We start from the raw sequence: 13,677 nt of genomic DNA on the forward strand, positions 1-13,677 counted from the left end.
TTTTTTCTATTTTCGGTCTCACGCCCCCCCCCCCCCCTGAGAACACATCAACCCTCTATCAGATGTCTGTTCCTCTGAAAATCAGCTGTTGGTTTCATTTAACCTTTGATGTGAAGGGTTCGTAGCTTCTTTCCCCTGGTAGCTGACCTGGTTTCACCAAAAAGGGGAGCTGGATTGCTTGTGGCAATTATGGTTAAAAACAGGGTTGCCAGGTTTTCTAAATGAGAAAAGGCCAACGTCTGATCAACTGCAGGTTTAAAAGACCAACCTAATAGTAGAAAAAGGCCGAATATATAGGATTTAAGGCAAACCAATTTTTTAAAAAGGCCAAATTTAGGTATCTACCACGAAAAATGCCAAATTTGGAGTTTCTTCGGCCCGAAAAAGACCAACCTGACAACTCTGGTCAAAAACATTCTCTGAGGCGACTTGTGGACACATCATGAGCAGTAATGCATGATGAAGTTTTGGACACATCATGAGCGGTAATGTTTGATGAAGTTGTCGACACATCATGATAAGTGATATTTGACCAAGATGTCGGCATATGATGAGCAGTCATGTTTGACAAAGTTGTCGACACGTCATGAGCAATAATGCATGACGAATTTTGACCATAAAGGTTTAAAGACTGCTCATGAATGAGAGAGGCAAGGGGCAGTGACATTGCCCTAACGAGCAGGACAATGCCATAGAGACTGACCATATGTACATATGATCAGCGCCCTAGCCCCCTCTCCACCCAAGCTAGGGCCAAGGAGGGCCAGGCAATGGCTGCTGATGACTCAGCAGATAGACCTATAGGCTCCCTCAAACCGCCCCCCCTTCCCATCCTTAGCTCACAAGGATGGTAATGTTGAAGCGGCCAAAGAAACTAACGAGTTTGAGCGGATCTCGAACCCCAGTCTGGCGTTCACCAGTCAGGGATGCTACCACATCGGCCACCACAACCCATAAGGTGGTATATTGACATACACCTCTCAAGACTGATTTCTTTTCGTGTTTAATTTCCATATATGATTGGTAACGTCTCTGCCTAGTGTTTGTCAGTCGGGGGTACGAGTCAGACTCGTTTGTGCCATTAGTGTTTGCAATCTTACCATCCTTATGAGCTATGGTTAGGCGATTCGGGGGAGCCTATAGGTCTATCTCAACAGCCATTGCCTGACCCTCCCTGGTCCTAGGTTGAGTGGAGAGGAGGTTTGGGGCGCTGATCATATATGGTCAGTCTGTAGGGCATGGTCCTGCTTGCTAGGGCAATGTCACTGTCCCTTGCCTCTGCCATTCATGAGTGGCCTTTAAACCCTCACTATTGTAGTACGTGAAGGTGTGGGAGTATTGTATATATGGTATTCACTCTTAGTTCATAGAAAACCTCAAAGCAATCAATCAATCAATCATTCTTAGTTCAGTAGTTTAAGGTTTAAAGGTTTAAAGGCCGCTCATGAATGGCAGAGGCAAGGGACAGTGACATTGCCCTATCAAGCAGGACAATGCCCTAGAGACTGACCATATATCGTATGATCAGCGCCCAAGCCCCCTCTCCACCCAAGCTAGGACCAGGGAGGGCCAGGCAGTGGCTGCTGATGACTCAACAGATAGACCTATGGGCTCCCCCAAACCCCCCAACCTTAGCTCACAAGGATGGTAAGGTTGCAGACACTAATGGCACTAGCGAGACTGAGCGGGACTCGAACCCCCGACTGGCAAACACCAGGCAGAGACGTTACCAATCAGGCCACAACAACCATGTTTTCCTGGAGGATTACTGCCTTATTTTATTCTACAGCCATATTAATTGGAGTTTCTTCGAAGGAAGGCTCTCGACATCTGAAGCATATTATTCGTAAGGTCAATCAATTCCTACGCCAGTTAGGAGAACTTTTTAGCTATTACTTTATCTTAAAACATTTGCGTTGAAATATTTTATACCTGTTCTTTAATAAGCATCGCTTGATGATTACGAGTTAGTTTATTTGTTTGTATGAGCATAAATTACTATTTTTTTTTTATCCTAATTTCACTTCATCATTTTAGCACTGTATTCAATAAAAACTACCTATTTTCATTTGCAATATCTATCAACTTTGGCAATATGTTATTTTATCTATTAAATCGGTCAGTATTTATTCATTACTCCCTAAAAATTTATGATACTTGAGAGTTATAACTATTTGTTTTCGTAGCATTTTTATTTATCCATATCTAAAATTTATGATGATTGATCCATAATCATTAGTTATCATCATCTCCTACGCCTATTGACGCAAAGGGCCTCGGTTAGATTTCGCCAGTCGTCTCTATCTTAAGCTTTTAATTCAATACTTCCACATTCATCATCTCCTACTTCGTGCATCATATTCCTCAGCCATGTGGGCTTGGGTCTTCTAACTGTTATAGTGCCTTGTGGAGCCCAGCTGAACGTTTGATTATCATTATTATCTGACGTCAATTTTAAAAAACTATTTTTAAATAATTTGAAATCATCTTTTCTTCATTCGTTTACAAATATTTATTTAAGATCTGTGGTGCTTATAACCTACTAGCTAATTCATGTTTTCCAATTTTTTAACATATCCATTAATTTATGAAATATTGTCTTTATTCCACGTCTCCAATTTACACTTTGTCCCCTTCATAGTAAACCAGTTTATGACGCTATTAAACCTTAACCCTGGTATTACGTTTCTCTAATAAGCTTGATCGAACAGAAAAAGTTGATACAATTTTGTTATACACTCGTTATGTTCAACGGTACTTTAATTGATGAAAAGGGACCCCAAATATAGGCATGTGATGTATCCAAAGCAAAATAATTAGCAGATAAAAAAGGACCCCCTCAAGCAAGAATTCATTTATGATAATAGCTTCTGGCTGGGAAGAGAGTTGGACCAAGTGTTAGGGATATATATGTATGTATGTATGTATGTATGTATGTATGTATGTATGTATGCAGTACCAACTCATATCAAGTTTATAAAGATCAGCGCCCAAGCACCCTCTCCACCTAAGCTGGCCAGAGTCTGTGGTGACAGAGTCAGGGGAGGAAGTGTGAGAAGAGAGGCGAGAGTTACTTGCACACCATAAGAAGTAATGCTCGATGTAGCCACAGTGTATAAGTATTACAAGATATGTGATATTGGTTTGTTTAAGTGTCCTCACAGTTCGTTTCTTTTTCTTTACAGGTGACGAAGGAAGAAGTCGATCGGTTGGTCCAAGCTGAGGTTTTGCAACCCAGTGATTTCAACAAAGAATTCTGCTCTTTCAAGTGAGTCTCCTTATTCAACCTTTATGTTTTTTTTCATTACAGGAATGACATGTTAAATGTAATTAGATGTTTAGATCAATCATTATAGAAGATTGTCAGAGCATTTCTGCTACTATGTTACATTACCACACTTTGTGTTGTTGTAGGCGTGTGTGTGTGTGTTTTTTTTTTTTTTTTTTTTTTTTTTTTGACAATCGAGTTTTAGGGGGACGTAAATGGATGAAGAGAGGATGCGAAATCATACTATAGAATTTAATGCAAATTAAAAAGATGACTGGAAAGTAGATTATTCTACAAAATATTGTTGGCTTCTATAATGGCAAAATTTTCCGGAAGAAATCTGACCTTCAACATTGCGTTTTTAAAAGATTCATGATTAGATGATTACGATCTCCAAATTTTATATTTGTTATTGTTTTAGTTTTGATTGGTTTGGTTATGAAGTTCCCTATTTTTGCGTAATCTATTAACTTAACAATCAAATTACTTTGGCTTATGCAATTTGTCATTCGTCTTCCACGGGCGAGGTCTGGTTTCTTTAGTTTTTCACTCTGATTGTCTGTCAGTTAATTCAGTGTATTATGTCACGCTTACCTTGTTATCACAACTACTCCGAAGGTCAGGATATTTCACTTTAATATTAACAAGGGACGTGAAGTGAGATAGTTCCTCTGTTCTGTGTGGTTATACACTATCATGCAGGCACCTGAATTTTTTTTTAATTACCTCCGCCAACGAAATTGGGAGAAGGTTATGTTTTGGCCACAATTTTACCCATAGAGTAGAAAAACTTTCAGGGATTAATTGTTATGTTGAGACGTGGAAGTAATTCAACTTTGAAAGTCCTAGCTCAAAGGTCAAGGTCAAGATCGAGCAAAAGATCGAGAAATAAACTGCCGTTGTGGTCTACGATCTATTGAATGCCCCTCTAGTTATTATCTAAGGACTTTGCCAAAAATTTAAATTACAGTTACAAATTATATAGCTTGCGATCACAAATTCAATTTTTGGCATAATTTGCGACCTTTAACTGAAGTCCTTTAAAAGAATTTTAAGGTTGGTAAGTATTTCCAAAGTCCACTCGAAATAAATTGTCCGAGCTACTGTTGGATGAAAGCGCTATAATTGTGTCGTCTTCATAATTTAATCAGTCGGTACGATCTTGATGAGATGGTCGAGGGTTAGTTGAGCCTACGGGCCAACCAAGGGAAAGGCCCGTGCCAACAACAAGTGTTGGCTTTAATACCCCAAGAAGAAGAAGGTTAGTAGAGGCTGCGCATTTGTTTAATAATTCTCGTAGGTCTTGCTTTTTTTCTGAATTTCAATTACCCTTTTTACCGAAACAATTTTAGGAATCGTAAAGAGCGAAATTTTCTAGTGTGAAATGAAAGTAGTTTTTTCTTATACTTAAAAAACGTAATTGTAATCGGAAATTCTCCATAAAAATATACTGTTCTCGATCGTATTTCAGTAAAATACAGGCGACCGTAATTTTACCCTATTTTTGTTATTTTTTTTACTGTGTAGTGACCGTAATATCACTCCTTTACGTCAATATATTAGTTATTAAAACGGTAAATACCCGGCAACATATATTCCAGAAATTTCACCGTTTATTACGGCAAATTTTTAACAGTGTAGAGCCCATTATTATTATTATTATTATTATTATTATTATTATTATTATTATTGTTGTTGTTGTTGTTGTTGTTGTTGTTGTTGTTGTTGTTGTTATTATTATTATCATTTGCTAAGCTACAGCCCTAGTTGGAAAAGCAAGATGCTATAAGCCCAGAGGCCCCAACAGGGAAAATAGCCCAGTGAGGAAAGGAAACAAGGAAAAATAAGATATTTTAAGAACGGTAACAACATTAAAATAAACATTTCCTATATAACTATAGAAAGGTTTTGGATTGGCTTAACGGTATAAATAAATATCTTTACATAACCCTCGTTGAATAATTGAACTATGTGTAAATGTATGACGGTTATTGCAATTGGTACATTTTTCTTTTTATTCTTATTAGTATAAAAAGAACAAAGTCATAAATAATAGCATGATTTATTTCAATATTTTCATACATGATTCCCTTTTTTAAAGTTATTGTTTTTATTAGTTTAAATTTAATTTCCTTTATAAAATTTAATTTATTTTTACCCAATTATATTGGCGTAGTAATTTAACTTTTATACTGACCTGTTTGTCTTTACGGGTTTAAATTTAATTTCCTTTTATAATTAATTTAGAACGAAAGACATCAGCGTCAATGACCTGTGATGTCAAGATGCCAGAAAATACGAAATCTCTCTCTCTCTCTCTCTCTCTCTCTCTCTCTCTCTCTCTGACATAGTGTCAATTTAATTTTATGAGTTTCTCTTGGTACAAAATTAGCAATATCTCCCGAAATAGTGTTGGCACAGGGGATATTGAAATATGTTGATAAAAGCTCTTTCTCGAAACCAGAATTTGATTAATCAGCCTATGCAAACGTAATGAAAGCATGATGCAATATGATTTGTATAGATTCAATCCCCCCCCCTCTCTCTCTCTCTCTCTCTCTCTCTCTCTCTCTCTCTCTCTCTCTCTCTCTCTCTCTCTCTCTCTCTCTCTCGTGATTTATTCAGCTGATAGGCCAGGATTGCTACGTCAGATTTGACGAATCCACTTCCGTGTCTTTTGGAGAATTCGGAATCAAATAGATCGAGGTCGATTTATGAAAACTTTCAGAATCCGCAAAATGAAGATGAAATCTAATGAAAATTGAGATATTGATGGTTACAAATCTCATTAGTAGATTTATTATTATTATTGTTATTATTATTATTATTATTATTATTATTATTATTATTATTATTATTATTATTATTATTATCACAAGCTAGGCTACTTAGTTGGAAAAGTAGGATGCTATAATCCCAAGGTCCCCAACAAGGAAACACAGCCTAGTGAGGAAAAGAAACAAGGAAATGAATAAACTTCAAGAGAAGTAATGAACAATTCAAATAAAATATTTCAAGAACTGTCATCTTCTCCTTCTTTTTTGTCTACATCTTTTCCCACTTCTATGTGGGGTCGATGTTTCTGGTCAGCTTTCTCCATCTACCTTTGTCCCACACCTCATCACCGGTTAATCCCTTTGATCGAAGGTCATCCTTGATACAGTCCATCCACCTTCGCTTTGGCCTCCTTCTCCTTCTCGTTCCCTGTACTTCCATCTCCATCACTCTCCTCCCAATATACTGGTCATCTCTTCTCATGACATGACCATACCACCTCAGTGTGCTTTCTTGGATCTTATCTGATAATTTTCTAACTCCTGTGGTACCCCTAATTACCTCATTCCGTATCTTATCTCTTCTTGTCACCCCACACATCCATCTCAACATTATCATCTCTGCCACATCCATCTTCTTCTCTTCTGTCTTCCTTATTGCCCACGTCTCCGCTCCATACATCATTGCCGGTCTCACAACTGTCCTGTGTACTTTACCTTTCAACTTAACCCCTATTCCCCTGTTGCATAGTACTCCACGCATTTTTTTTCCATTTCTTCCATCCTGCTTGTATTCTGTGGATTATTTCTGCCCGCAGATCACCATCCCCTGTAACTGTTGATCCTAAATACCTGAAATTTTCAACTCTTTTCAATCTCTCTCCTTGTAAACTAACTTTCCCATTCTCGCCATTTTTCAATCTCAAATACTCTGTCTTTTTCCTGCTGATCTTCAATCCCCTATTTTCCATTTCTCTTCTCCACTCCTCCAGTTTCTCTTCTACTACCTCTCGCCTTGTACTACACAGTAAAACATCATCAGCAAAAAGCATACACCAAGGAGACTGATCTCTAAGAACTGTAACATCATTAAATTACGTCTTTAATTCATGACGGTCCATGAACATTTATTTTAGCTAATCAACTCAATGTATAAATGCATATATGAATATACTCTCTTCATTTGCAAGTTATCATTCTTTATTAGGTGGATAAAAGTCTCTCTCTCTCTCTCTCTCTCTCTCTCTCTCTCTCTCTCTCTCTCTCTCTCTCTCTCTCTCTCTCTCTCAACTATTCAGGTATGTGGAAATGTAACTCCTTATGTTTATATTTCGGCGCCAGTAGTCATGGTAACCATATCCCCTAATGACTGGATACTTTCAGGTATAATCATTTGTCATTAAAAGAGAGAGAGAGAGAGAGAGAGAGAGAGAGAGAGAGAGAGAGAGAGAGAGAGAGAGAGAGAGAGAGAGAGAGATGGTAATGAACGAGTACAGTTTATTATATTACGTTATTGATTTTATGCTTTTCATGTTATCCAATCATCAGCGGATTTTTTTTAATATTTAATGTTAAATTTTTTACTTATATGTCATGATAAGTAAAACTTATCGAAAACTTATATTCATCTTTCTATGATATTTCGTACTGAATCTTCCCGGGCCACACCAAAATTTAATGTGACGTCTCCCAAAATGTTTCCATTAAAACTTTATGGGAGATGAAATTACTGGTTAACTATCATCTTGAAATTTCTTACTCTTTTTTGTTAGGTTTACTTTTTTTTTTCCTTTGACTCCCTAGCTGTGGCCCACATTAGGCTCCTGACTACCAGGTACTGACATTTCTGGTAGGTCAACAGAGACACAGATGAGTTTTCAAAGAACTGGCCTCCTTCGGATCTCACACTGGTTAGGCGAGGCTGGACTTACTAAGTCAATGTTACCTTACATATTTCCAAAACAAAATCACTAGTGGTGGCTTATTGGAAACGTTCCTGTCTGGTGATCACCGGACTGGGGTTCGAGTCCCTCTCAATCTCGTTAGCATCCCGTATTGTCTACAGCCTCACCATATCCTTGTGAGCTAAGGACGGGGGTTTTGGGGGAGTTTGTAGGACTCGGTAGTCATTGCCTGCTCCCCTCTCCCCCCTGTTCTACCGACGAGGAGAGACCGAGTAGTTATATGTAAGGTAATGCCGCTGAGCATGACCGGAAGGGAATATGTATATACAGTATTTGTATATGATTGATTGCAAGTATTATTTCGACTCAGGGCATAGGTTCAAATCCTTACCCAGCCAGAAGCAGTTATCATAAATGAATTTCCAGTGGATATACATTCACAAAGGCAGCATTCGATATTAAATGCCATTGTGGTTGATTATATATATATATATATATATATATATATATATATATATATATATATATTTATATATATGTATATATGTATATATATATATGTACATATATATATATATATATATATATATATATATATATATATATATATATATACGTATATATATGTATATATATATGTGTGTATATATATATATATATATATATATATATATATATATATATATATATATATATATATATATATATATATAGTCAGATTCTTGCTCTTTATTATATGGTGGAAATTTAATTATACATTTTAACCCAGCTTAAAATGATTTAAATCTGACGAATGTATAATGGACCTAACATTCAATATTCGGCAACTCGATGCGCAATGGCCTGTTTTCTGCCTCGCATTGTGTAATAACGAACGTTGCACTGAAGTTACCATTGTCCAATATGAGGAATAATGCCCCTCATTATCACCTTGATTACTATCGGTACAGCTGTCAGAGCTGATATGGACCTAATCCAACGTCATTAACCGTATAAATGAGGTGATTAGCGCCTCTCGCTTGATGATCTGGAAGTCTATTAAAAAGGCAATGGCGAAAATAAAGAAGATGTGTTTTGAAAACAATAAATGTAAGTTAGTTTAATGTAAAAATTGTTCTTACGACAACAGGAACCAAAAGTATGTCGTAAATGCTGGCATATATGTTTTTTCCCTTCATTCCATTTACAAAATTCATTTTTAATAACGTGGGCAAAATGTATAAAATCTTGTTATTATTATTATTATTATTATTATTATTATCATTATTATTATTATTATTATTGTTATTATTTTGTTGATGTTGTTGTTGTTGTTACAAGCTAGGCTATAACCCTAGTTGGAAAAGCAAGATGCTATAAGCCCAAGGGTTCCAACTGGGAAAAATAGCCCAGTGAGGAAAGGAAACAAGGGAATAAATAAACTGCAAGAGAAGAATAAACAATGGAAATGAAATATTTCAAGAACAGTAACAACATTAAATTAGATCCTTCACATATAAACTATAAAAACTTTATCAAAAAAAGAGGAAGAGAAACAAGACAAAACAGCGTGCTCAAGTGTACCCTCAAGCAAGAGAACTCTAACCCAAGACAATGGAAGGCCATAGTACAGAGGCTATAGCACTACCCAAGACCAGACAACACTGGTTTGATTTTGGATTGATTGGTTGATTTGAAGTTTTCTGGCATCCTGACATCGAGGGTCATTGACGCCGAGTTTGATTTTGGAGTATCCTTCACCTAGAAGAGCTGCTTACTATGGCTAAGGAGTCTCTTCTACCCTTACCAAGTGGAAAGTAGCCAATGAACATTTACAGTACAGAATGTCTGTTCTTTAGACATTGCTTAGAAACTTCCCCCCTTGTATTTTTTATTACATTGGAATGTGTTCCCATTTAGATTTTATTCCTCTTTTTCATTACAAAACTTTACATTAATATACTACATATGCCGAATCTCAACTCACCATCGAAAATGTATAATTTCTCTCTAATAACTCAAATGTTTCGTTTTTCTCTTGAGGTATAGCTATGCACACGTCAGAAGATTTGATTTACTAAGAAACCGCTGAATCGCATGTTTGAAGGCTTAAAGGCTACTCATGAATAGCAGGGCAAGGGACAATGAAACTGCCCTATTGTATAGGACAATGCCCCAGAGACTGACCATATATATATATATATATATATATATATATATATATATATATATATATATATATATATATATATATATATATATATGTATATATATATATGATCAGCGCCTAAGTCCCCTCTCCACCCAACCTAGGACCAAGGAAGCCCAAGCAATGGCTGCTGATGACTCACCAGATAGACCTTAACACCCCTCCAACCCCCATCCGTAGCCCACAAGCATGCTGAGGTTGTAGCAACCAGAGGAACTAACGAGTTTGAAGTGGACTCGAACCACAGACAGAGATGTTACCACATCGTCACCACAACCCATAGATTTGATTGGGTGATCCTCTTGGCCTACTGCTATGTTATTTTAGTGACGTCAGATGAAGCCATAGAATGAAGCTTTGAAATATATTTTAATTGATAAGAACATTTTAGATTTTAAGATAAGGCCACCTATAGACCAAAATAGCCTTACAGCCACAGGTCTTTTAATGGTCCTAAAATGTTATACATAGACTCTTATTCTCATTCGTCAGCCATTTCCATAAACCTATTACTTGTATTATACCGGTTTTAACTATTGTCACCTGAACGACAGAAGAAACCGTAAGGGCTCATCCTGTATCTTGCTTGAACGAGCAACATCTAAGAATTAATTTGAGACAATTTCCATCATATTTACAAACTTTTAAAGACAGGTTAACAAACACCAAAGATTACATGATGTGGTACATGTTAGAGTGAGACTCATCAGCATAGAAATCCTCTTTCCGTTGTCCGTTGGCAAGAGAGTGTTCCAGAAATTGCGAGCTTTAGCCATGAACCTATGTTCTAAAGTCTAGACCGTGCATAAACCAAGTAATGGGGTTCTTAAATCGTTACACCGCTGAGATTATACCTCTCCTTATCTGGAATTAAATTCAGAATCGGCTGTTGTATCTGATTATTTGTAATTTTGTAGATTGACTACTTTGTGTTATATCTCATCTAATCAGTAGAACTTCAAAAGTTCAAAGTTGGAGCAAACGTTTTTATGTTGACAAGGCTGACATGAGTCTTTTTGTAGTTTATATACGACATATCTGTTTTTGACGTTGTTAATAGTTTACATAGGACATATCTGTTTTGACGTTGTTAATAGTTTATATAGGACATATCTGTTTTGACGTTGTTAATAGTTTATATAGGACATATCTGTTTTGACGTTAATGTTTTTAGAATGATTTATTGTTAATTTATTCTCTTCATTTATATATTTCCTTATTTTCTTTCCTCACTGGGCTATTTTTCCCTATTGGAGCCCTTGGACTTATAGCATCTTGCTTTTCCAACTAGGGTTGTACCTTTGCTAATAATAATAATAATAATAATAATAATAATAATAACATTTACCAATATTAACGACAACAAATGCATCCGTTTCTAGTCCACTGCAGGACACAGGCCTCAGACATGTCCTTTAGTCATGTCCAGGGTTTTGCCATTTTCCTCACCATGCTGGCCACTGCTGATTGGTTATTGTGGGAGACTTTTGTCTGATCGCTCACAGCAAACAGAGCTAGTATGGGTGTTCCTGACTATAGTCCATTTCTTTTAGCGATGCATATTTGCACAGACTCGCAGCGGTGCCCTTTTAGCTTGGAAAAGTTTCCTGATCGCTGATTGGTTGGACAAGATAATTCTAACCAATCAGTGATCAGGACACTTTTCCGAGCTAAAAGGGCACCGCCGCGAGTCGGTGCAAATATGCATCGCTAAAAGAAATGGACTATAGTACAGCTTATCTAATCATGGCAATACTTAAACATTTTCACCACGTATAGGTATCCACACTTGGAAAAGGGAGCAACATAAGTTCCCCACCAAACATTATTTCATCCTCTCTGCGAGTTGCTTTGCAAGTTTGCATACGTCCTTTGAAGTGGCGTCTTTGATATTCCAATGGAGCAGTTGCATATTTTAGAGTTTCCACGTTCTTTTATTTCTTACAGATTTTTTTTTTCCTTTTCCGAAATTATTCTTTTCTTTTTGGGCCATTTGTTGTGGAAAGTGTGGAAGAAACGTTCTTTTCCTCTGTACAGATATAGGTTAAAATGAGAACGTTTGAAAGTATGCAGAAAGTTTAATAACTTTTTAAGTAGATCTATTTTGCATATGAATTTGAAAACATCACTGGATTTAAAATTAATGAAGAATTTTTAATGCTTAATTTCTCGAGTAATCTTAATGTTAGAATTGTTAAAATATTTAATTTCAGTAGTTAATTACTTCTCTTGTAGTTTCCTTATTAACTTTCCGCAATGAGCTATTTTCCCTGTTGGAGGCCTCGGGCTTCTAGCATCATGCTTTTCCAACTAGGGTAGTAGATTATTAGGTAGTGATAATAATAATAATAATAATGATAATAATAATAATAATAATAATAATAATAATAATAATAATAATAATAATAATAAAAGAACGGCTTAATGACATTGGACTCTGCTTCCTGCAAGCAAACTCGCTCCAACAAAATATTGACCGCACCTCATGATAACCATATCCATGAGATTTTAAAGCAACCTTGTCCGAGTGCAGTCTGGGCGGGGGTGGGTGGGTGGGTTGTTTTTGGTGGGGGTGGGTGGGTTGGCTCTCCTCCAGTGTGAGGCGTTTTTCAATATCTTATGTTATCTAAAGCCTCTTTTTTTTTAAGGTGGTGTTTTCCTTTCCTCTTTGGTGTGAGTTTATCTAGGACTTTTTCTGTAAATAGTTATTCTTTGGGGGGGGGATTTCTTAGAATTTTATCTTATTCAATTAAATTTTAGGATTTATATTATTATTATTCCTTTTATAAGAATATTTTCCTAATATTAATGAATTTCCGAAAGTATTTCGTTGAATACGTCATTGGTGTTCCAATGTCCTTATTTCAGCATGTAAAAAACAACTAATATTTTCTCTCTCTCTCTCTCTCTCTCTCTCTCTCTCTCTCTCTCTCTCTCTCTCTCTCTCTCTCTCTCTCTATGTTCTTCCCATAGTTTTACTTTATGCAAATACTCACATCCATCATTCAACTTTATGCATTTTGGTTGGTTATTAATTTCGTTCATTTACAAAATCCTTTCCTTTATCCTGTGCAGATCCATTTCATTTCAATGTTAGGTGTGTAATCCTTCATGAAGTCACATTGAAGTGATAAACATACTTTTTTTATTATATTCATATTCTGGATTTTTAATTGAGGATATTATTTAATTCCTCTATTTCTCACATATAGTGTATTCTTCCAATAAAGTTTCATAAATGGTAACTTTTTTTTGACTGAGCGTTACACCTGCCGAGTCATTAGCAGCCATTGTCTGGCCTTCCCTGGTCCCAGCTTGAAGGAGAGGGGTCTAGGGCGCTGATCATATATATATATATATATATATATATATATATATATATATATATATATAAACCTTTAATATATATATATATATATATATATATATATATATATATATATATATAAACCTTTTAAATAGTAAGGGTCGTCTCTTCCCCTCTATTATATGTTTGACACTTCAGACAATATATAATCACCCTATCACCAGAGTGTATTTCGC

General features: G+C 36.1%; 1 protein-coding gene across 1 annotated transcript in view; it reads left to right on the forward strand.

The window, feature by feature from the left end:
- LOC137632425 (cGMP-dependent 3',5'-cyclic phosphodiesterase-like) overlaps positions 1-13,677 on the forward strand; it is a 105,343-nt gene that overhangs the window by 60,102 nt on the left and 31,564 nt on the right. The window contains exon 3 of the mRNA XM_068364358.1: positions 3,186-3,268. Coding sequence (XP_068220459.1) covers positions 3,186-3,268 — 83 coding nt within the window. The remainder of the gene's footprint in view (positions 1-3,185; positions 3,269-13,677) is intronic.

The sequence above is a fragment of the Palaemon carinicauda genome, chromosome 41 (genome assembly GCF_036898095.1).
Source record: "Palaemon carinicauda isolate YSFRI2023 chromosome 41, ASM3689809v2, whole genome shotgun sequence".
Classification (NCBI taxonomy): domain Eukaryota; kingdom Metazoa; phylum Arthropoda; class Malacostraca; order Decapoda; family Palaemonidae; genus Palaemon; species Palaemon carinicauda.